This window comes from Bactrocera oleae, chromosome 3 (genome assembly GCF_042242935.1).
Source record: "Bactrocera oleae isolate idBacOlea1 chromosome 3, idBacOlea1, whole genome shotgun sequence".
In the NCBI taxonomy this organism is placed as follows: Eukaryota; Metazoa; Arthropoda; class Insecta; order Diptera; family Tephritidae; genus Bactrocera; species Bactrocera oleae.
In genome coordinates, this window is record NC_091537.1 from 3,413,034 (window position 1) to 3,436,762 (window position 23,729).

At 35.5% G+C, this 23,729-nt stretch overlaps 2 protein-coding genes across 6 annotated transcripts in view; one reads left to right on the forward strand and one right to left on the reverse strand.

Annotated features, from left to right (window-relative positions):
• Positions 1–23,729, reverse strand: part of tutl (immunoglobulin superfamily member turtle) — a 114,946-nt gene that overhangs the window by 23,075 nt on the left and 68,142 nt on the right. For 3 of the 5 annotated variants that reach the window (XM_036369266.2, XM_070107294.1, XM_036369265.2), the window contains exons 6-9: positions 20,318–20,559; positions 10,020–10,290; positions 7,105–7,968; positions 6,518–6,601 (exon numbers count right to left, since the gene is read on the reverse strand). In XM_036369266.2, coding sequence (XP_036225159.2) covers positions 6,518–6,601; positions 7,105–7,968; positions 10,020–10,290; positions 20,318–20,559 — 1,461 coding nt within the window. Of the gene's footprint in view, positions 1–6,517; positions 6,602–7,104; positions 7,969–10,019; positions 10,291–12,772; positions 12,863–20,317; positions 20,560–23,729 lie in introns of all 5 variants that reach the window. The other 2 variants (XM_036369264.2, XM_036369263.2) reach the window with 2 other exon arrangements.
• On the forward strand, positions 8,313–19,146 carry LOC106627598 (cAMP-dependent protein kinase catalytic subunit 2). Its single transcript, XM_036369317.2, has 7 exons — positions 8,313–8,512; positions 8,575–8,738; positions 8,799–9,028; positions 9,093–9,258; positions 9,345–9,622; positions 9,680–10,083; positions 19,014–19,146. The coding sequence occupies exons 1-6, from the start codon at positions 8,422–8,424 to the stop codon at positions 9,897–9,899; spliced, it is 1,149 nt and encodes a 382-aa protein (XP_036225210.1). The 5' UTR covers positions 8,313–8,421; the 3' UTR covers positions 9,900–10,083; positions 19,014–19,146.

The following is a 23,729-nucleotide window of genomic DNA, read 5'->3' on the forward strand; positions in this document are numbered from 1 at the left end:
TAGGCATGAAGGTGAGTGAGTGTGTGTGTGTATATGAGTTCGCCTTGGACATAAATTTATGATAAGCATGCAAGCATATGCACATTTGTAGGCAAGCTAGCAGACCAACGGCATATGCATAGGCGCATAAGTTTAGCGCTAAATGTTTGTAGGCAGCAAGCGCGCAAGGTCGCACTGTGCCGCAGGGCGTATGAGTTACTTTTTGCGCAACGTCGTTGGCATAAATTAGAGCTGACGTGTTACGGTCGTGCATTTCTTGCTGCCTTCACGGACGTGTGTAGTTGCACGTCATGCAGCTAGAATTTGCATTAAGGACGTTCAATAAGCTATTTGAGAATTTAATGCGGCTGCATGGCGGGTCACTTTGTGCACAATTTATATAAAATACTGAAGTTATGACATGAAAGTTTTATTATATGTTTCTTATATATTTTTTTTGAGGTTGCCAGAGCAATTTGTTTTTAGAATTATTTTGAAATGGCATAGCTTCATTCTTTGTTTAAAATTTAGGATATAATATTATAAATGAAGTACGAGTACAACTTATTAAGCGAACGACCACATTCGTAGTTGAAGAACTTTAATAATATTTTTTTATATTGTTTGGCGTAGTTGGAAATTTTGTTTTTTTTTTAATTGCATGATTGCCATATGTTTGAAAATTTTAAGTTAAAAAAATGCTAATAATAAAAACACGCAATTTGGGTATTAAAATAAAAAGTTGTAGGAAATTGTATTGCAAAAAATATTTTTAGAGTTGCCATGTGTCAAAATATTTTAATGCAAGAAATTTGGTCATAGAGGCAAAATAGTAAGGTATAGGTATCAAAACAAAGAGGCTTAGAAAGCAATTAAAATTGGTAAACTATTTTTCTGACAGGTTGCCACTTTTTTAAAATGTTTGAATTAAAAAAAAAATGTAATAATAAGGATATTTTCAAGTTCTTATCAAACAAATTAAAGGGTTGCCAACTGCTAATTTTTTTTAATTTACTTAAATTGAACAAATGTACAATAATATTGAAATATAGTGTAAGAAAATATTTATGTCATACATATGTAAGTATTTTTTAAAAAGGTTGCCACCTATTTTAAATTCCAACATTGCAATTTTTATGGCTCATCTAACAGCATGTATTATAAAACTCATATTATTTAGCTTAACTATGTGCAATACTTAACAATGCGAATGCTGGTATTTAACTGTATAAGTGTGATATATGTATGTAAGCATTTATGTGTATGTAGCTAACGTATGTAAGTAAGTAAAAGCATAAGAAAATCGTGTAAATACCTTTCAATTTTAATTTTGGCGGTGAATAAACGATCGAACCATTCGAATCGGTATGAAAATAAATGTCAAAATACGCTAAAAGGTCTGCAATGAAACGGAAAAAATAAACAACAAATGGAAAATGAAAAATAAAAGCGCAACGCAATGAAAATGAAACGCAATAAAATGAAAGGTTTATGTGTGGAACTAAAATATGGAATTATTATATAAAATAACTGTGAAATATGAAAATATGGCAAAGTGTGCGTGGTTAATTTGCTAGCTACACTACAGTTAGTGATGCCGTTAGGTAGAAAAGGTGCAAAATAGAGCGAAATGAAAGTTAGTGAAAGGTAATGCAACAGTGTTTCGAATTCCTGCACCACTTTTACAAGCAGAAATGGATTTTAAAATCGACGTTATATTTTTACAGTTTTTCTTTCATAATATTGCTCGTCGCCTGTGCCACTTTTCGACTTGATTGCACTTTATATACGTACTTACTTTGTATTAATGACAGCTATGTTTATATATAGATGCAAATGTGTTACATATTCATAGCTGTATATATGTATGTAGTCGTATGATAATTAACTGCATTCAGCGAAATTCAAAGCGTTCAGCGCACAGCACATACGTTCATGGTCGCACATGTTGCAACAACACAGCAACAAAATGAAAAGCTGCCAACGCGGTCAACGTGACACGAATTGGCCACACACGCACGCACACATGCAGGCATTGCCAGGACTAGGACCATAAAAAAAAAGCCATTGCAGGCACACACACTTACACACAGCCAATAAATGCACACCAGCTCAAGCACACGCATTCAACGCTGTATGGCTCGCTTGTTTGTGTCTCGCATTAAAGCGAATGGCCTTGCTACACTGCCTTGCAACATAAATGCGTAAAGAGGCCTGCGCATGTGTGTGCCTGTGCGTTAACGCTGCCCTTCATCAGTTGTTGTGGCCGCATGCAATTTAACTGCATTTAAAAGCGAAACATGCGCAATAATGCCGCATTTTGCATAATATTCGCCGCGTACGATTTAAATTTTTCCCTTTTTTGTTATAAATATGGATTGGCGTGTGCTATTGTGTGCGCGGAAACTGCGCTAAAGGAAATAACAATTTAAACTTTTTTTCGCACTAATTGCGTGGCACAAGTACATACCGTTATTGTTGGGCCAATAAAAGCACACACACTCATAATGCTTATAACGGCTTATTTACTTTATTTTTTAAGCATTTTAATTGTTACCTCTCAAAGCAAACTTGGGTCTTTTACAAAAAAAATATCGTTTCGAGGACCAGCGTTGGTTCATATTGTTGGAAGTGGGGTCATAAATACCAATTGAGCGTTATCAAATAACTGTAGCCTAGATTATATATTAGATATCTTTACAAAAGGTTAATATAGCAATCATATATATAAATAATTTTTTTTTGTTTTATAACAAAAGTTGTTTCTTAAATTGCCTATTCATATATACGCTGAAAATCCTATAGTTGTGTCCTGTGTAGCACTTTGCAAAGCGTGACGGCCTGCTATAATTATATTTGTATAACAATTTGATCGCGCTTAAAAAATGTGCAACTCGAAAGAGAGTCTAGAGCATCTACAGCGTAAGCAATGCATCAGCTGTTGGAAATTTTTATTTTTTTTTCTTCCAAGTTATAACTTTTCAGCAAATCACCTGCCGAGTTACTTACGTCGCTTGAGATGGGTGTGCTTCTTCGTCACAACCGACGACATATCGGTTTTGGAGATGAGTGCTTTTGTTTTCTGCTTAGGCGCTTATTTGAGCTGCGCACTCTCACAACAACTTCGAGCAATAAACTCTACCACAAAAGTTATTTCAGTTTTATATAGGCATTTACCATGTGTAATCGATTGGAACCAGAGAATATATAACAACAACTGTTTGCATGTTTTCTGCTGTAACCAAGCTTATGCAACATCTGACAAGATTTCGGATATACTACACTTAAAGTATGTGCTTCTTTTCTCTTTTGTAGGACTTATACTTCCAAAAAAATAGTCAAAGTTTTTAAGTATTAACCATTCTTAACTGGGTCGATCCATAAGTATTTTAATTTCATATGGCTACCAAACGTACCATATTTAGCTGAACTATTATGTCTTCAGCGTGAGTGTATACTTTTCAGTATGAAAAGTGATGCTTTACAAAGCAATCCTTGGTTCATTATAATTTGTTTTACCGTTACTTTGGTTTAGGTGTTAACGGCTGTTATGCCTACTACAGTGCTAAATCATTGAAATTTTTAATATATGTGCGATGTGTTAGCTAAAATATTCTTATTTGGAATATATACATTCCTTGTAATTTGGAGTTGTTATTGTTATTTTGTACGATTTATTTACCGACAAGCTGCATGCGTTGCAATTCTTATATTATATATTTATAGGGCTGACTGGTCGGGCAGCTTAGCGTTAAGCGTATGTTGTTGTTATTTTGCTAACTAAGGTTTTGTTAATTTTTTGCTGTTTTAGTTGTTGTTGCGTTTTCACACACGAACGGCCGTGTGCGAGTTTGCCAGCCTTGACACATATTTGCGTCATCTACACATGTGCACTCACACACAAACTATTACTCCTGGCATCATCGTGAGCTCGCCACCGAGGCTTTGCCAAGTGTTTTAACGTTCAAAAATACAGCTTATATATGGTACACATATACATATGTATGTATATTGTTGTGTTTGACAACATAACATATAAACAAGTATGCGGTTATAACGGATGTTCGCTGGCACTAGACCGCGTGTGCAGCAGCGAGCATTTGTAGGCGTGCCAGGGATCTTAAGCGTTTCGCTTTTTTTCCACTTGTAATCCGCTTTGCTCCGTTATTTTGCTGACTTCTCATTTTGTTGAGATTTTTTATGGCACGAACAGCGGCATGTCCACAATTAAACTGCTTAACCGTAAATTTGCACACAGTTACACACATGTGTAAGTTTACATATGTGCATATATATGCACACACATACATAGGCATATAATTAAATGTATTAAACGCGCATGAAGACTTGGAAATTCTCCCGAGTTTAAGTACTTGCAGGTTTTTGTCTACAATTTAACGCATTTTTAAATGAATGTGTGTGTTTGTGTATGTTTGCATGTATGTATATGTGTATTCGTGCGCATGTATTTATTCATTTGCACTAAATGCATCCATTTCTGTTATTGTTTTTCTTGCTGCATTTTGTGCTTATGACCGTGAACGCTTCTATGCAAAATACATATATGTCTGTATGCGTGTGTATGTGTGTATATGTGCGGGTGCAACGATTTTGGTGCAAAGCATAAAATGTCTTAATGAAATCACATGGCGAATGCAAAAAGCGGCGCAACACAAAATATCTAATGGGCGATAAAGCGCTTTGGCGTAAGCGAGTAAATGAAAATTTAAATAATTGATGCTTTTAACTGAAAACAAGATACGGGATTTAAAACTAACAGCGCCAGAGGAACACGAAATCCAGGGTTGCATTACACAACAACATATAAAACGAAATACATACGTATTAGTATTTGTTTTTATTTTTGTTTTTTTTTTTAATATTTTTTTGTTTTCTTACTTTCTAATACCTTAGTTTTCAAATTTTTGTGTTTTAACAATTTTCCACACGCATTACAGTAACTACAGTACAGTCTGTCAGTCAGGTGGTTCGAGCTTAATTGTGGAAGTGGACAGAATAGTGGAGGCAGGGACACATTCCAAGTATTTTAAAGTGAAAAAGTACGAGCAAAGAAATGTGTGCGTGCAAAAATATTGCAGTAACTGGTAGTATGAAAATATACAAAAACAAAAAAAAAAAATTAAAGAAATATATAACAAGTAATCTCTAGACAGGCTTAATTGTTCTTCGGTTTCATAGGTGTAAAATAACGCATTCGCATTAATCAAGAAAAACTTAAGACATTTTAAAATTTGCGCTAAAATTGGACCTTAAACCGCTAGAATTTGATTCTTAGATTTTTTGAAAATTCCTGGCGTAGTTCACTTTACTATGACGGACTTATAGCGCTTTAAAAAGAAATGAAGTTAACACTACCACTGAGCTGGCAGAGATCAGACTGTAAACTGAACCTTACGATAACAATAAACAGTACTTGTATTAACACGAAATATTTTAAACAACTTTTTCATGAATGGTGTCTTAAAATGGCTTGGTAATTAAAAAGAAATAAGCCAAAGCACATTCAGTGAAACCTCAGTATAACGATACATTGGATTCTAGTTCTTTAAAAAAAGAGAAAATAGAAATTATTTTAACTTTTGGCTTAAAATATGCTTTTAAATTTCATAATCCTAATGAAACTGCAGGATAAAGGCGTCTACAAATATCTTGACGCTCTTTAAGTAAAAGAGGAAATGAACTTAATGCACCCAGAACCTCAACTTTGTTACGTGATTTAATTTTTGTAACAGGGTTTGAGATTTGGAATATTCTAATAGCATATGTATGTTTATTCAGAACGCACAAAATTGTTATCGAGTTGAATAACGGGAACATTTTTTATTAGTTGCGTGGTCAGTTCAATTACCCGGTTTTAACTCAATAAATTCCTTATTTAGTAATGATATTCGAAATATGAAACAAGCAGTAGACTTCGAAAAAGTAGATTGCCAAGAAATTCAAGAATTTTACTGAAGAAAAGAAGATTTCCCGAGAAATTAGATAAAACTCTTTCTGGCTACTGTGAATATTTTAGACACAAAATGTACATAAACCAATTTTAAATATTTAAGTTTTTCTTGCTTACAATCTCAATAAAAAGTATATACATATGTATATTTAGAACAACAATTTCTAAAAACTAATATTTTGCTGCCACTTTTTTATTACTTAAAACACTAAAGCAACACAAAATAACCAACTAAAAACTCTATGGGGTCAAGATTCCTTCAATCAAAGCTAAAACAATCTTCTTTGTTTGGAGTTTTTCTCACATACTCATATAATTTTCAAAATCAGTTTTCAAAGATGCTTTGCCAAGCATTTTTCTAGAAAATGTGAAGAGCTTCAAAATCCTACAAAAGTAAGTGCTAACAAAATAAAATCAACTTAAGCACCGCTATTGGGCAATGCATCGAAGTAAAGCACGTTTTCGAGCACTTCTAATAATTTGCATTGACCAAAGTGGTCACTATTTGTTTTTGGTAAGTTTGCTATTGTTTTTGTTCCTTAAATGGGGGAAGTTGTGTTCGCTTACCAGCTTCGTCTGGCATTAGTTGGAAAATATGATCTGGCGGTTGTGTTGCAGCCTTGACATTACGTGGCGCTGCCGGTGCGTCTTCTAAAGGCATTTGAATTTGCAATTTTTCAATGAAATTCAAATGTCCATATTGGTTATATTTGATTTGTTGTTGTTGTGAATGTTTAGCGATTCGAAATAATTCGTATTTTGATTTTTTTTTTGTTAAATTTTTATTTTTTTTATTTTTATTTTTTTTTTTAAGTTAAAGACGATAGATGATGGCAGAGTTATGAGTGTTGCGTAAATAAATTCATACATATTGTACACAAATGTTGTTGTAGAAAAGAGAGAAAAAGAGAGAAATGCAAGAGTATGGGTTTAATTTAATATAATAGAACGTAGTTAGTGACGCAAAGTTGGCGAAGGGAGCGAGGTAAGTTTGACATAAATTTTGTCAGCAACTGACTTGCTGCTCTGGTCTAATTCTGCTACCATCACTCACTTACCTACCCCAACTCACCACATTTGCCGAAGTTGCATAGAGTATGTGCATCAAGGTCTTAATAGAAGCAATAGATAAAGATATTCAAACTTTAACTCACCCAAAGTGCGCACCGTCATCACCTTGCTCATCAGTCCATCGCCGAGCACATTGCGTCCGACCACCTGAAACTCATACGTAGTGCCCGAAGCCAAGCCGTTGATGGTGACCTGTGTGCTGCCCGATGGTGTGACCGAAATGGTTTGCCAATCGGCGGCGCCTGCTTCGCGATACCAAATCGTATAGTCCTGCTTGTACTCGGAACCGCCGCTATAGCCGGGCATCCATTGCAGCGTGATGGATGATTCGGTCGCTTTGCCGGTAATGTTGTACGGTGCATGCGGCTGTGTGCCCTCGATGACCAGCTGCGTTACCGACATCAGTGTGGCCACCTCATTTGAGACGACACACTGATAGTAGCCAAAATCTTCACCGCGTAAATTTTCGATGGTTATATTACCACCGGACACTTTGACACGAATGCGCTGCGATTCGCTCAAATCGCCGCCATCTTGACGCTGCCATTTGATGGTGGGCCGCTGTGTGCCCTCCGCTTCGATGGCATCGCAATGCATTTCGACGCTATCACCCACTTTGCGCTGATACAGCGACTCCGGTTCGACGGTGAATGTGGGCGGTTTGCGTACGAGCACCTCCATGGGACCGGATGAGCCTTGTGTGCCTTGTGCATTGTATGGCGTACAGGTGTAGCGACCTTGATGATCCTCATTGACGCGCGTAAAGAGCAATGAACCATTGGCCATGACGACGATATCCTTCATTTGATACGGTTCGAGTAGGCGTTTGTCTTTGGTCCAGGTGACATACTGCAGTGTGGGATTCGATTTGATGTAGCACTGTACGACGCCGGCCAAACGGAAGGGTAGATACTGTACAGTGGGTGTGAAGGTCACTTTGGCAGGATCTGAAAGAAGGTAAACATAAGTGAGCTAAGGTTGTGAGCAGATGAATATTGAGATTTCGTAGTTTCGATAATATGTTTATTTTTCTTGAATTTTTTTAACCTCAAGTTTTCGAATATTGTTATATTTGCAAGGGTATTTCGAAATTCAACATTTAGTAAATATTGAGATTTTACTAAATTTTGATGTTATGTCTCTCTGGTATAGAACGTTAAACTCGAAAAATATTTCTTGGCGAAATTTATTCGCATGTTTTCCGTTTTCGAAACTTTTTAAATTTCTTATTCCACAATACTTTTCTTTAAGGTTTTTTTAAATTCATTGAAACACTGACGTTTCATTTATTATACTGCTGACAAAATATTTACAAATAATTCAAAAATTACAGATTTTAAGCCTTTTAACTTTCTAATCGTGTCATTCTAAATAGTGGCACGGGCAGTAGTCTCAAAAACATGGCACATCAAATGGAATTGGTACCTTCTAATGTGGGGCAAGCAGCGGAAAGTGAATTGAAGATAATCGCTGTGGAAAAAGCCAACAAACGTAAGCGTGTCAAGAGCGAGTTTCATAATTATGTTTATCAGACATAAATCTTTAAACTGCAGCCATCAACACCAGGTTCAGTGGTAAGGTCGACTACGACATGGTGCTGGTTGTGTTCAAAGACTGTTTTCTCAAGAAGTGGGACAAAATGACGCCATCGCCAGACACAGGCCTCCAAGGTTTCGACGAGCTGGCCACAATCGGTGCAGGCTCCTTCGGCAGAGTGGTGTGTTCGAAACGTATGTCGCTTATTTTTCGTTAATACATATTATTTGTGCTTCGATAGAAACTGGTGCGCGAAAAGTCGACGGGTAATTACTACGCCGCAAAGTTGGTGCTGAAGGAGATGATCGTGAAGACAAAGCAAGTGCCGCATATATTCAACGAGAAGCGCGTGCTGCTCAGCATAGACTTCCCTTATGTGGTTATGATGGACTTTTGTCGCAAGGACTTTGATCATTTGATCTTTGGTTTGCCATTCATAAACGGTGGAGAGCTCTTCACCTATCATCGCAAGTAGGTGCTGTTTGCTGCACGTTGGCTTATACTTTTTTATTTCTTTCAATCTTTTTTCTACCAGAGTGCGTAAATTTTCGGAGAAGCAGGCGCGATTCTATGCTGCTCAAATATTTCTTGGTTTGGAATATTTACATAATTTGCAGTTGCTATATCGAGATTTGAAGCCGGAAAATATATTAATCGATAGAAAAGGTTATCTTAAAATAACGGATTTTGGCTTTGCAAAGGTACTTAAATGGCCACTTGACTGTGTGGTTGTGCGCAGCGTTCCAGAAAATCTTAAGCATAAAGTTTGCTTGCTTTCTATTTCTAGCGCGTTGAAACCCGCACTTTGACATTATGCGGAACACCAGAGTATCTGGCGCCTGAGTTGATTAAGTCCAAACCTTACTCAACCAGCGTCGACTGGTGGGCGTTTGGAGTGCTGGTTTATGAATTTGTTGCCGGTAATTCGCCCTTTTCCGAGTACAATAGGGATGTGATGATGATGTATGGAAAAATTTGCGATGGCGCCTACAAGATACCCGCCGCATTTCCGCCAATGTTAAAGGACTTGATCTCAAAACTGCTAGTGGTCGATCCCTCGAAGCGGTGAGTGTGATTATGTGTGGTTTGAGATTAACAAAAATTCATCTATATTATCGTTAGGCTCGGCTGTCTAACGAATGCACAAAAGGACATAAAAAATCACGATTGGTTCAAAGGCGTGGATTGGTATGGACTACTGAACCAACAAATACAACCACCTTATGTGCCAGTCATCTCAAATATGGAAGATCTGTCAAATTTCGACAAATACCCTGAAGATAGAAAGAATGCACCGAAGTCGAAAACAAACAAATTTCCCGAAATATTTGCTGAGTTTTAGTTACCTCAATGTTATTTGTTAACAATTTTCTCGTTCAAATACAATTAGATATGAGCAGTGACATAGAATATATGTGTTTTGAATTTAATTTCATTAATACTTTTTTGTGTGTATACTTACATTCTACATTTAAATAAGCCGAAGCGCTTTGCGGATCTCCAATGCCATTCGTTACCTCACACAAGTAAGTACCAGAATCGTCAGCGCTAACGGGATTTATAATAAGGGAACCATCCTTACGTATTGTAACGCGTGTCTCCAGTGAGGCCACCTCCCGTACGGGAGAGCCTTCTCGAAACCATCTAACGGTAACATTGCCGGGCATTGCTTTCGCTTCGCACGAGAATATCACCTTTTCGCCCTCGAGTTTGGTTTGATTAGTGGGCGGCACCTGTGCGCAAGGCAAAGTGCAGCAAAAAACATGCATTGCAAAAAGAAAGAGGGGAAGAGAAAATGTAAAAATAAAACGCCAATTGCGTTAGTCTCATTCTGTGAAAAGTTTTATATAGCAAAAAGTTATGCAAACATTTAGATACTATTAGTTTCGAACACTTATTATTTGAGTAATGAGCAAAAGATAACAAATACATTAAGGTTAATAATTAAGGTAATAAATTAACTTACTATATTTGGTTTTAAGTTCATGGGTTACTGCCTAAAGTAGCGCTTAAAAAATTAAAATTAATATGAATGTGTTAAGTGTGGGTCTTTTTAAACCGGCTAACGTAAATGAAAAAAATATGCAAATGTTTATTTTTGTGTGAATATTTTCTTTATACTTCTGTAACCAGACGAAAATATAAATTTGAAGTAAAATTACTAAAAATTGTTCACACAAAGAACTTGCGTTTTTTATTAACTAAAAAATAATTGAAACGCTTAGTCTGAATACGCTTTAATTACCATATAGCTGTATATATACTAACTTTCTGCAGTGTTCGAGAAATTTTTTAAAATATTTCTGAAGGAACATCTTATAGAAATATATACTAACTTTCTGCAGTATTTGTGAATTTTTTTGAAATATTTCATGGCATGGTGATGTAATACAGTTGCCACTCTGGCGTTGATTTCAGCTAGTCCTAGATTAAAGTATTGATCTAAATTGCATAGAACTATTGTGATATATGGTATAACTGCTTGCTATACTATCTCTACGCCATTATACCAGTTAAATCTAATATACCAATTGTATGTTCTATCGCTAGCGCACCTACTGAGCTTAATATTTTTTTCCTTTTGATAATGAAAGCTGTTTGTTTGATTCTTTATTTTACTTATAAACAGTTATGTTTAAATATATAAAGTTTCATGTTATATTATAGAAATAATATACTTTATAACATATAAAAGCAATAAGTTTTAAGAAAACGTGCAAAACAAAATTCGTTATGCAACCTCACAGTGCGGCAGCGTATTGTTTCTGAAGGCGGATAGTATAGTATATATAAATTATATAAGGCAAGAAAACAAATATATATCCAAAATTTCTTCTTATTATTAAAAAATTTTTTTTTGAAAAAAATAGGCCAAAAAGCATTAAAATAAATTTAAATGAAACTCAAATAAAAGCATTAAAAGCAATTTTACAAATAGCTGCATCTATTGGTACTTGTTAATAAAAAATCTCATGAGAGAAATTTAGATACAATACTGCCTCAAAAAATATGCCTCCACAATTTTCTAACTCATCATAAAACAACACTGTCGCACTGCGCCTTTTATAATATTTTATGTTAATAAAAGTAAGTTAACAAAGGCTTTAAATGTTCATAGCAAAAGCAAAAATAACTGCATTCTCCAAATGTCATTGTAGTCGGATGTTATGGTAAACTGAAATGCCAGGATATTCAGCAATGATTCATATTTAAGAATAACGGCAGAATGGCAAGCGCTTAACTGGAATGAATGGCGTAGTGGCGGAAAAGATGTCACATACACACGCACACGCACACATAAACATTATTGTCACCAATAAGAGTGCGGCTGTGTGTGTGTTTGTGCACATCTTTGCGAGCTTTAGCGAAAGTGTGCCTGTAAATGTACAACTGTATGTATATGCGTGTGTGTGTGTGTGTGTGTCATTACGTCCGTTTGCGCCCGAAGACAGGCACACACATCGTTCGAATATGGCAATTTATGGCCACGCATTGTTTGCTGCATGCAACAGCAACAACAAAATGCTTCAATGGCAATGAATATATTGCTGATGGCTATGAATGTGGCAGCAGCGGCGGCGGTGGTGGCAGCGGCGAGGGTGGCGGTGACGGTGACTGTAGCGCAAATGACAATTATGTTGAGCGTGTGCTGCTTTTTATGAATTTCTCGCTGCTCTTTATATTAACTGTTTTTTATATAATATATGTGCATAAATACACACATACATATATACAGACATATAGATATACATACATATGTAAATATTAAATGGCATTTGATGTGATTGCGTATGCATTGTGTATTTTGGTCGCTGTTCGAAATGTGTATATTTTATTTTTTGTAATGAATATTTGTGGCAAATACCTGAACTTGACTGCAGCGGCAGAAATTTGAATGCATGAAATGCTTAATAACTTTTAGCAAAATTCATTTCAAAATTGAAATCCAATAATGAATGTTTTTATGCGACTTTGTTTGATTATGTGGCTATATGTTTTTAGTTTAGTGTGCATGGCCAGGTGAGTGTTCGGCGATTTTGCATGAAAAAGCGTACATTTTTCAATGAGTTGTCGCTATGAAAATTGACGAAATGACAAAATTCAAAAAACTATTGCTCAACTCAGCGTAAACACATATAAAAAACGCTAATGTTGCATATAAACCGTTATAGCAAAACATAGAAATAAAAGTGGTTTTTGCTGTTGGGCACTTACTGCAATACCGATCTTAGTGTATTTGCCGGTTTTGGCGACCTTTTTGGTGCCCGATTTGCCTACTTTCCCTTTCCCACCAGCTGCCGGCTGCTTTACGCATCGCATTTTATTCAAATATCCGTTGCGTGTTGCGTAAAAAGCGTCCATTCAGTTGCCATTTTGTCGTCGGTGTGTGGTTTTTGGCAGTTGGCAAAGTTTTGTAACAGGTTATGGCATTAAGAAATTGTTATTATTGTTGTTGTCATGTGAATATTGTTGTTGGTTGGGATAGTAGGTGCACGTGGTCGAGCGGTTTCACGTAATTAAGTTGATTGATGGTTTGGTACGTTGGACAATTAAGTCATTTGTGTTGGTAGTCATTACAGTATTTAAATACAAAGAAAGGAGTTTTTTTTTTACAGGAGTTGAGATAAAAAAAGGTTAAAGAGGTTAGAAAATGATCAGAGACCTATGTAGTTTTTAGTAGACTCAGCATAAACAGACAGAAAGCGAGCGTATGTTTTGTTTAATTTTTGATGTTTTTATAGTAATTGCCAATATTTATGCGTTGTATTGTAGTTATGCTAATTTGACATGCAATGACAACTGAAATACGCATATTCTTGATGGTTGACAGAAGAAAAAGTGAAGAAAAAGTATTTTGCAGTTCGAACAGAAATTTTATATTTTCGGTGTAACTTAGTTTTATTTTCTTGAATAAGTTAGCTGAGTTGTTAACAGACACGCTTATATTAATTATTGGTTTTTAAGCTGAAGTAATTTTTATTTCAAATATTTAGTTTTCAGCGCCTAGACAGTTGCATAATAAAGAGTTTTATTCAAACGAATTTCGATAAAACTATCGAAAACTAAAACATCGTTAAAAGAGAAATTCCGAGCTGCGGGCGTTTTTCAGACAAATTTTGAGTTTCGCATGGTATAAGTTTTCAAAATTTTGAGTTTTTAAATTAAAATTGCAACGAAAGATTTTTTTTGTTTTGAAATTAAACACTAAAAATATTTTCCAAAAAAAAAAATTAAGAAAAGTAAATGCTTAATTTGAAAAAGCGAATTAAAAAATTTTTTTTTGAAAATATTGTCTTTTTTAAGTTGTTAAAAATTACAAAAAAAAAGTTGGTAATTTAAAGAAAAATTGCTGCTATGAAAAATAAATTACATAACCTCAAAATCAAAAAATTCGATCTACTTTCATAATTTTTAAAATCTCGCTTTTAACTTTCAAAATCTATCTACATAAAATATAAAACCAAAAAGCGTAATTCTCTCAATCGAAACTCAAATGAAGGCTCTAATATCTACACAAAGACTAATGTTCGAAAACTTACAAACAGTGCAGTTGCGAAAAGTTGTTTGATTCAAATTTCAATTTCTATATTTTAAATTTTCCCAAACGAGCTCTGTGACTGTTATAATGCTGCTGCATTTAAAAGCGTTACGTGTACTCACACACCCAGCTACATGTATACACACATATACATATGTACAGCGCATACCATAAATTAAAATAAAAAAATGTTTTCCATTTTATAGCTACAACCCTTGAGAGACCGCCGTGTAGTTGCCAGAGTCATACGCCATTTTGTTGCATGCCCCTGCTCACATGTACGCGAAAATTAAATTTTTGAAAATGTGTTTGCCGAAACATCTGCTTGTTCATGCACTATCGCTTGTGCCTATATGTATAGCCACATTTGTAAATACATGTGCCAATGGCTTTGTGTGTGCGTGCGCAAAAGTGCCGTTGGGCCATCAAAATTCATTTAACAACCGCTCAGACGCACACTTTGAGCTTAAATTATTTTGTTTCAATGTGCGTTTGCCCATCTGCACATATTTATTTATATGTATGGTGTGTGTATAGCAATACATGCAACAACAAAAATATACAAATTATACGCACATGAGGTTATGAGCATGGCTAACGGGTAGCAAAATTTGCCGTTTCGCGTAAAATTTTGTGGTGTGAGCATTTAAGTTGTTAGCCTTGGCCTGCTCAATGCCCGAGGCATTCACTAATACATGTATGCGTGTGTGCTATTAGATTGTGTGTTCCTATACATATGTATGCTCTTAAACATATATATTTAGTTACAGCTGTATGCATGAAATTGAAGTTCGCGACTGGGTCGCTCTCTAAGCCACTTTATGAAACTTTTGCTGGGCCCACAAACACAAACAGCTCACATACACATATGTACATGCGCATGGCACCGCCACATACAGTGTTTTACACGCGTGTGTAGAAACTAAATCGTGTTTATTGTTTTTTTTTTTTTGCTTCATATATTGCCTTCCTTGTATGCGTGAAAGCCCTTACATAATTGCGTGCTTGTGTAAGTACCTCCCATTAGATATATATATAAGAACGGTGTACATACATATGTATTATTGTGCACATAGGTAAATGCAAATGTCGGCATGAAAAACTCATGTTTATATGTCATTTTAGTAAGTTGTGGCTCTTGCCCACTTTGCTGGTACCAAATACAACTTTTTCGAAATTGCAGGCCTTTAACCCGCTAGCAAAGATGTAATAAAAAGAAGTGAATCGCTATACACCACATTTATACCAAAAAAAGAAGAAACAAATTTGAGTGGAATATCATATCGAAGCTAGACCAAAAGTTGTATGAGAACAGGCATAAATATTTGTATACCAAAAATTTGGAATAATCGCTTTAAAAAGAAGCAAATACTATTCTCGAGATAACAACTCATATTTCAGATTAGTTTTCATCTTTCAAAGAAGGGTACTGCATACATTGTTGACACCTGGAAAAGTGTGGTTATATTCGAAACTCAAGCACCAAGTAACATGTTTTACATACCGCAGTACCGAGTCAAAACTTCTAACAAGTAAAAACACTAGTTTCTAAGCCTTTGTTATTAGCAAAACAATGGTAAGCAATAACAGTGAATCTAATTTCATATGCAGTATAGGGTTAAGGCGCCGCAAGTGATTTTCGTGGCATACAAAGTTCGGCCTAGCGGTCGCACTAGTTACCAACGGCGGCGCCACAACAACCCATTCTATTTATATGCATAACATAACAACAAGCAAGTTTTTATATGGAAAAGTTTTTAAGTTTCGGTTGTAGTGTTGCCAATGGCGTGGTTGTTGTTATAACGGGGTCTTTGGCCAAATCTTGCTTATTTTTGTATATTCCATCAAATAAGCTAAGGTCTACAAGCGTGTAGCAAATGGTTTTGTACTGGTGTTTGTCAGTTTAGCTGTGAATGTTAATTCTTCATTGACACATTTAAATATGTGTGAGTATTTGTACTTAACATATGAACTGCGCTGCTTGCTAGAGTAGTTACATTTTAAAATTTAAATATCGATTTAAAATTTTTTTTTAAATAAATGATTAAGGGGGGGGGGGGGGGTCTAAATTTTCAAAAAAAAAATTCGTCTTAAAAATATTCTCTGAAAACTTCATGTTGATCCGATAATTACTTTTTGAGTTATTCGACAAATAACAAAGAGCGCTTGGGTACTTCAAAGCGCTCGGGAGCTCTAGTGTGAAACTTTAAATGCGTTTTTCTCAAAACCATGTTTTTCGAACTGGTGACAACTGTAACTCGAAAACCGCTCAGTAGATTTTAATGAAATTTATACAGCTTTTAGAATACATAATAAACTTGGCACTGATCGAAGAATTTTTTTTTTTTTTAATTTCGGTTTTCCAAAATCTAGATAAAAATTTTCTGAGGCCGCCATTTTGTTAATTTTTGGAAAAAAAGCTTCGATCATATTTTATATATTATTAGATATTTATAAAACTAATTTTTTATATCCGATTGATTTTAGATGAATCTCCAAAGACTTATGGAACTGGGTCAAAACGTACAGCTATAACTTTGGAAATTAAAATTTAACTTTGGAAACTAAAACTTTTCATTTATATGGCTAAAATCTGCATTGATAATTCAGAATATTTCTTTAAAATTAGCTACAGCCTCTGCAATAATTCAGCTGTCAAGTTAAGGTTTCAAAGAATTGCAATGAAACTAGAAACGTGAAAAAAGTGTTAGAATAAAGAGAATATATACTGTTTAATGTTCTCATAGAAATGCATGAAAGGCATTTAAGAGCGTGTGCTATAAATAAGGTTTAAGGCAGCACTATTAAAGTATGGCACTTAGTGACTGCTGTTGCAGGCGGCACATTTGCACAAATGCTCATCCATTTTAGCTGTCATGAATGGTGAATACAGTAGTTTAGTAGCTAGCGAAAACAAATGAAGACAAAAGCGCATAACGGCGTCTAATGACAACATCTGTGTTGGATCAACAAAGCGCGTACAAGTCCGCATAAATAAGCAGTTGCTTCACATTGTTGTTACTCATACGCCATGCCGCACCATCCAACCAACGCACAATACTGTTTGCTTGCTGGTGTGTGTGCGTGTGTGTGCTGCGTCTTTTAACTATTAAATTGTAGTAGCGCATTAGTGTTGTCATGTTGAATTAAGATCTTCTTCTTTTGAAACATTCCCTAAGCTATTCAAGCTGTCACATAAACTCCCACAACTCACAGTGCGTGTCTGCGTGTGTGCCACGCTGACAGTTATTGAGCGGTTTTCGTAATATAATTGTGTTTTATAATATCGTTTGCAACACACCAGCGCACAAGCAGCTGCACACATGCATGTGCGTGTGTGTGTGTGTTGTAGTGTAATGATGTGCAGTTTAGCACAGTTTCAGGCGCTGCCAAAGTTCTACGACCACACATATGTAAGGCATGCGCCGTATACTTGTGCATACTGCATAATGGCTGTATTTAGTTTATAAATAATAACTGTTGGTGTATCTGCAGAATGTGTACGCTTTGTTGTTGGCTTTGTTTATAAATAATTTCATGGCATCATGATGTCTTGTGTTGTTGCATTAGTTTCAATCTAAGTTTTCATGTTGCTGGCATTAAGTTTGAGCTCAGCATAATCTCGCCTTACGTAGATAAATACGGCTATGCGATTAAAGTTAGTTACTAGCATTTTGTAACTGTTATTTTGTGTCTTAAAGTTTATGTGCACTTGAGAGCATGCTGTTGCAGTTGGCCTACTTTTGTCGAGTATGATCAATTGACTGGCGCTTCCTACATGCATTTTTCTAAGATAACTTGCTTAAAAGATTTTGTGAAAGAAATTATTGAGTTTTTTCTTAAAAGTTACTTATTTAAGCTGAGTTTGGAATTTTATAGAATTTTTGGGCGATTAGAAAGTTTGAGGTTGGGTACGAGTATGTTATAACAGTTTCTAAAATTTAAGAAAGCTATTTGGAAATATCTCTCTCTTATCTTTTTTGTGAATATGGGAATTGCTTTAGTATTACTAAAAATTTTCCAGTTTTTCATTTTCGCTTAAATTTGACTACGGCAGCCATTTTAAAATAAATGTTTGTTTGTGCTCCGTAAAAATATTTTGCATGTACGGCAACTCTGCTTACGCTCACGGCATTTTCACAAAAATCTAATAGAAATTTTGTAAGTGAGCAAATTGCTGGATTTCAAATAGGTAGAAATAGCTATAATTTATTGCGCAACTTAAGTTAATTACTCTGTAACTCATTTAAATGAGCTTAAATAATCCCAGCTATGGTTTTTTAAGACATATGTCACGTCAATACACTTCTGCATCTGTTTACAACCTACAATATACGCCACTATCTAAAATACTTGCAGGCAGTTCACCTCAAGCAAAATAATTAATTTGCCTGTAATTAATTGTAGCATGAGATTTTAAGCATTTTGCTACATTTTGTTCTCAGAATGAAGCAGTTATGTTTAATAACTTCAACAGAGGCTGTATATAGCCACATAAATTTAATAAAGTTTAGCAAAATAAAAAAAAATAAAAATAAGTAAAAGCTTGGACAATAATTTTTTAAGCATTTTATGTCCTAACAAATTAAAATTAGTTCACTATGCGCCTTAAAGTATGCAGCATATGTAATTGCACCTTTTTCTGCGCTTACATTTGCTTGCACCGTTTTAAAATTCAATTTACACGCTTTACACAATTTGACACCATTTAATGTTAGCACTAAGCCAATTAGCGCGACTAAAGCTTTATAAGAATATTAATTGTTATAATAGCAAATCTTAAGCTATTTCTATGATTTTCCATGCATATATGCTAAATATAAATATGAGTTCAGTAATGATAATGATAAATTAGTAAATAAATGTTTAAATTTTTCATAGTTTTTTGAATAATTATTTCTGTTTGTTTATAAATAGGGGGCGACAACACTTAAACAAATGAATATGGAACTCTATTGGAACTGAAGTCATTCACAAAAAAATTTCATTACTTTGAACATTCCAATTAGTTTTCAAAAAACTAAAAAAAATTGCTAGCTGATTGACAATTTTCCCGGTAAGTAATTTTAATGATACTTCTAAGTTCACCATACTATCTCACAATGCTTAATAAAATCGCTTGTCTAATGATTTTACTGTACGTACTTTGTAAGCTCGTCAAAAAGAAGATTAGAAATTAATCTACCGAAATTTTTTAAATAAACAAGAAGAAACGTTAATTTCGGCGGCACCGAAGCTATAATACTCTTCACGTATACAAAAAATTTTTACATAAACTTTGATTGATCAGTTTGTATGGCAGCTGCATATGTGCTATAATAACTCAATCCGAACTATTTTTTTGGAAATTGCATCATTGCCTTAGGCAATATCGAGAATATATCTCGTCAAATGACAAAGCTTTCCATATAAGCACTTGATTCCGATCCTTCAGTTTGTATGGCAGCTATAAGCTATAGTGGTCTTGTGGAGAAAAGGTTGTGAGCAAAATTTTAGATTGAGATCTTGAAAACTCAGGGACAAGTTCGCATATATACAGAAAGACGGACAAGCATACGGACCTGACTAAATCAACTCAACTCGTCATGCTGATCATTTATATTTAATATATATTTTATAGGGTCTCCAAAATTTCCGTCGGGGTGGCAAACGTAGTATATCCTGTTCAGGGTATAAAAACTGATTCATTCGCTAGTAACCCTGTCTAACCCTAATCATAGAAGATATAAAAATTCAAGTATTATTTGCCACTTCAACCGAGTGAGCTTTGAAGAGCACTTTAAGCTTTTAGTAAGCTTTCAAAACTTAGTGTTGTAATTTGATATGTAGGCTGCAAACACATTTAAAGAAACTTTTAATGCCAAAATCAGCTGTTACTGGACGCACAACTTAAGCTGAACATATTACTAAAAAGCCAAAAGTACTAAAAACTGACTTAAATCTAAATATACTGACTCTTCTCTTATTCAAAAAAGCGGTATGTTTAAAGAAAACCACAACACTCTCGGTAAAAATGCCAATCAGCTAGAGTAATCCCGTTAAAAATTTGATCTTACTAAAATTTTACTTCACCAAATCAATCAATGCTGTTGTTTGTTTTCTTTTTACAAACTTTACTTCTTAGTTAATTTACAATCCAAAGTGGGCATCGAATTACAATTTGTGGAGGAATTGATATTTCTGAGAGGGGTTTGGTGGTTCGAAAATAATTTATGTTTTACCATGATTACAGCGCCGCCCGCTATTATAACACGGGCCGTATGGGAGACTTGTCCCTCACCATTGCGTGCAATGCAAGTGTACTCTCCGATGTCCTCGTGTCGGATGGTGGAGATCCGTAACTCGGTGCCATCATTAAAGATGCCAACAGTAGACGAGGGATCAACGGGATTAGCATCTTTGTACCATAAGATCTCCGGTGTTGGGGTGCCATCCGCTTGACAATTTAGAATAATTGAGTCGCCTGTTTTGGAGGAAGAAAGAAACAGAAAAAGTAGATTAGCATTCATATTTGATACAATTGTAAAGTAACGTATATTATATAGCATAATAAAGTGAACACCTCTGAAGAGTGAATAGTAAAACTACTTAAGGAATACGCAAAAATATGCGTGGCATATACACACACACGCATTGGCCTGTCAAAACTCTACGAAAGCTGGTGGCACGAGCAGGCGTTGCTTGCCAGTCAAGTTAGCGATAAGCTGTCACAATGCGGACAGCGCTGGCTGATTCATACACTAGATAGCAGCAGCTACGTCTAGTTTTCATTTTCTTTAATTTTTTTTTATTCTTTGAACTCGCTCCGCTCATTGTCTTCAGCATGTACGAGCAGCGTGTCGTAACTGTCATTGTTCGTGCTTTTGTCGCTTGTTTGATTTGTTATACGCGCACAGCAGCCAACTTTCCTTCCGGCTTATCAGCTGCGCTCGCCTGCACTTACGCCCTCAACACGCTTCTTACTCCCCTTTTAGCTCGATTCTGCATTAGTTCCTAGCAGCAGCTCGTGCTGCGCTCTGCTTCGGGTAGATAATTTGCCATGAATACTGCCGCTTGGCTTGTCTTTTATGTTAAGCGATATATTTTTTTTTTTATCTTTATCCACTTCATCCTGCAGGAGTTGGCGAAGTAAAATGTGCGCGCAAATAGGATCAACAGTTAAAAATGGCGGAATAAAACAATACAATAACAGCATAGACTAAAACAAGTCGACCAGAGCATGCCAACGATATTGCGCCATTGTCTAGAAGTGGAACTGCCAGTCGGTAGAACTGCGCGCTGTTGTTGGCTGCCGTAAATTAGTAGCTTGCTTTGTTCGTTGTTGCAGTCCGATGGTGTGTTTGTGGCGCGCAAGGTTCAGTGCGGCGGCGCAACGTGAGTTGGGAGCTTCTTTGTTTGCAGAGCGAGTTCCTGCTGATTTTTTGCTGGTTTTTATTTAATCACAAGTGTTTTCTCTATATTTTTCAACTCTTACATGTTCATCTAATTTTTGTTTGCTTCCTTCTATACTTTTTTTCTCTAATATTTCTTTATAATTTCGCGTCTGTAACCCCACTTGGCGCATATTCTTACCACTACTGTTGCGCACAACTCTTTGCGTTCTTAAATTTCCTGAGCACCCTGTAATGAGTATGTGCTCTTAAAAGTACGTCTTCAATGTGCACACTTGCGTTATGGCATTCATTTCATCTCCCATATATTCGCCCATTCATCCCTTTTCTGATTCTTTTATGCACGTATAATATGTACTTTTTTGTTGTTGTTCTTGCTGTTTATGCTTACTACGACAGCCGCAATTAACACAAATGGCTACAATTGGTTTCAGTTGCCTTCAGTTGTTGTCCTTTGTTTATTGCCATTGTTCGCTTGCGTTGTGCCGCAGTTGTATGGTTATTGTGGTGGTTGTTGTTTTTATTTGTCTAAGCTTTAAGTTGGTTTTTGTTGTAGCAAGCGAACTTCAATTGGCTCTTCTTCACCGCCACATGGCTTTTGTTTGTCTAACCAACGTATTTTAATTACTTTTTAATTAACAAAGTTCCCCCTGTATTTGCAGCAATAACGGTAACGTAAAGCTTCCTCATTTAGATAGATTTAAATAGAAAATTATTTAAACTTGTTTAAGCAACTTTTCAGTATTAGGTTCCAAGCTATGAGAATTCTTAATTTACCTTTTCATTTCCAAATTAATTCAAATGAATTTAAAGAGATGAGCAGTATAACCTATATTTCGGTAATATTCATACTTTCTACTTAAAGTTAATTTAAATTAGGTCCTATGCTGACCTCTGATACGATGTTCAGAGTTGAGCAGTTAAAGACAAGTCTAAAACCTGCTAAAGCGTAGCTACCTTATGTGTCGACAAAGAGTCTTGAATTAATCACAAATTCGCTAGACGACTGATTTCAATTGCAGCTTGTTCGCCTGTATAGCTATTTGTTTCAATATTAGTCTCACAGAATCTAGTAAGGAAGTGTTGAGATGATTCCATTATATCTTCTTTGAAACAACTTTGATAACTAACATCCAACAAGACCTTTGGATACAGTTAGGGAAAGGAATAGTTTGTTGTGGGAACGAAGCTCAGTACATCATTTGCGATTTATTTCGGATGTGAAAATTCTGCGATGGCAGTTCAACGTTCCACGAGCGAAGAAGTAAGGAAACTTATACAAATATAAAAGTTTACGAAGATACTTTCCCTTTACTGAGTTTTATAAATGCCATACACTTTTCATTTTGAAAGGAAGTTGTTTAACTATAAATTAATATATAATATGTACATTCGTATTCGTAAATATTTGCAATTTTTACAACTTTCGCTTCTGCTATGCCCACCATGTCAAAAGTAGCGGTATATAAACACTTCGAAGCTGACATCAACCATTTTGCCACTACTAATTGCCATTTGCCAGTCGTAGACTCGCCTTAGCACTGCATTTCGTCTGTCCATCTGACTACCCGGGCACAAATTAAACACGTCTTCATAGCTGTCCATTAAGACAGCAGCACCGCAGCAGCAGTTGACAGCAAAACAGATGGCAACTCAGTCACAAGTCAACCGCATATTAACTTTGGTTAACTTGGCTCCTTTTCAAGTTTAATTAGAGAACATTAAAGTGAAAAATCAACTACTTCGCTTTTAACTATTTGTCGGGAAACAATTCATGTCAAAGCATGAGCTGAGAGCGAGTGTATGTATGATGTGTGATATATAGGTATATAAATATGTGAATATACTCGTATAACTGAATTTTTACTCAACGAATACAAATAATGTTTACGAGAAGCTGTTACACGCTAACTTTGTGTTTTTATTTTTTCGAACACATAATATATACCCTACACGCAGTGCTCAGTCGAACTTCAAAGGTGACAAATTGCACGCTTAATCTCGAAACGCGGACTTCTTTGCACAAACACGTAGAGAGTTGTGCATTTGAGCCTAAAAAGGCGGTCGGAGAGCATGAGAATTTCAGCAAGCATGAATGAAGCAGGATTTGTGGCGAAAGTGTACCTAATGGAATTAAGATTCAGAATTCAAATTTTTGCTAACGGTACGTTGCAATACACACGCTCTCTCGGTGTTTTTGGCAATTGCGTCGCGATAGAGACAAATGTTGACAATTATTCAA

Bases quoted from the DNA above. Each gene is read 5' to 3' on its own strand.
- LOC106627598 (XM_036369317.2), top strand. From the start codon at position 8,422: ATGGCACATCAAATGGAATTGGTACCTTCTAATGTGGGGCAAGCAGCG. The intron at 8,739-8,798 runs GTGTGTTCGAAA...GTGCTTCGATAG, and splicing joins CAGGCTCCTTCGGCAGAGTG to AAACTGGTGCGCGAAAAGTC. The intron at 9,623-9,679 runs GTGAGTGTGATT...TATTATCGTTAG, and splicing joins GTGGTCGATCCCTCGAAGCG to GCTCGGCTGTCTAACGAATG.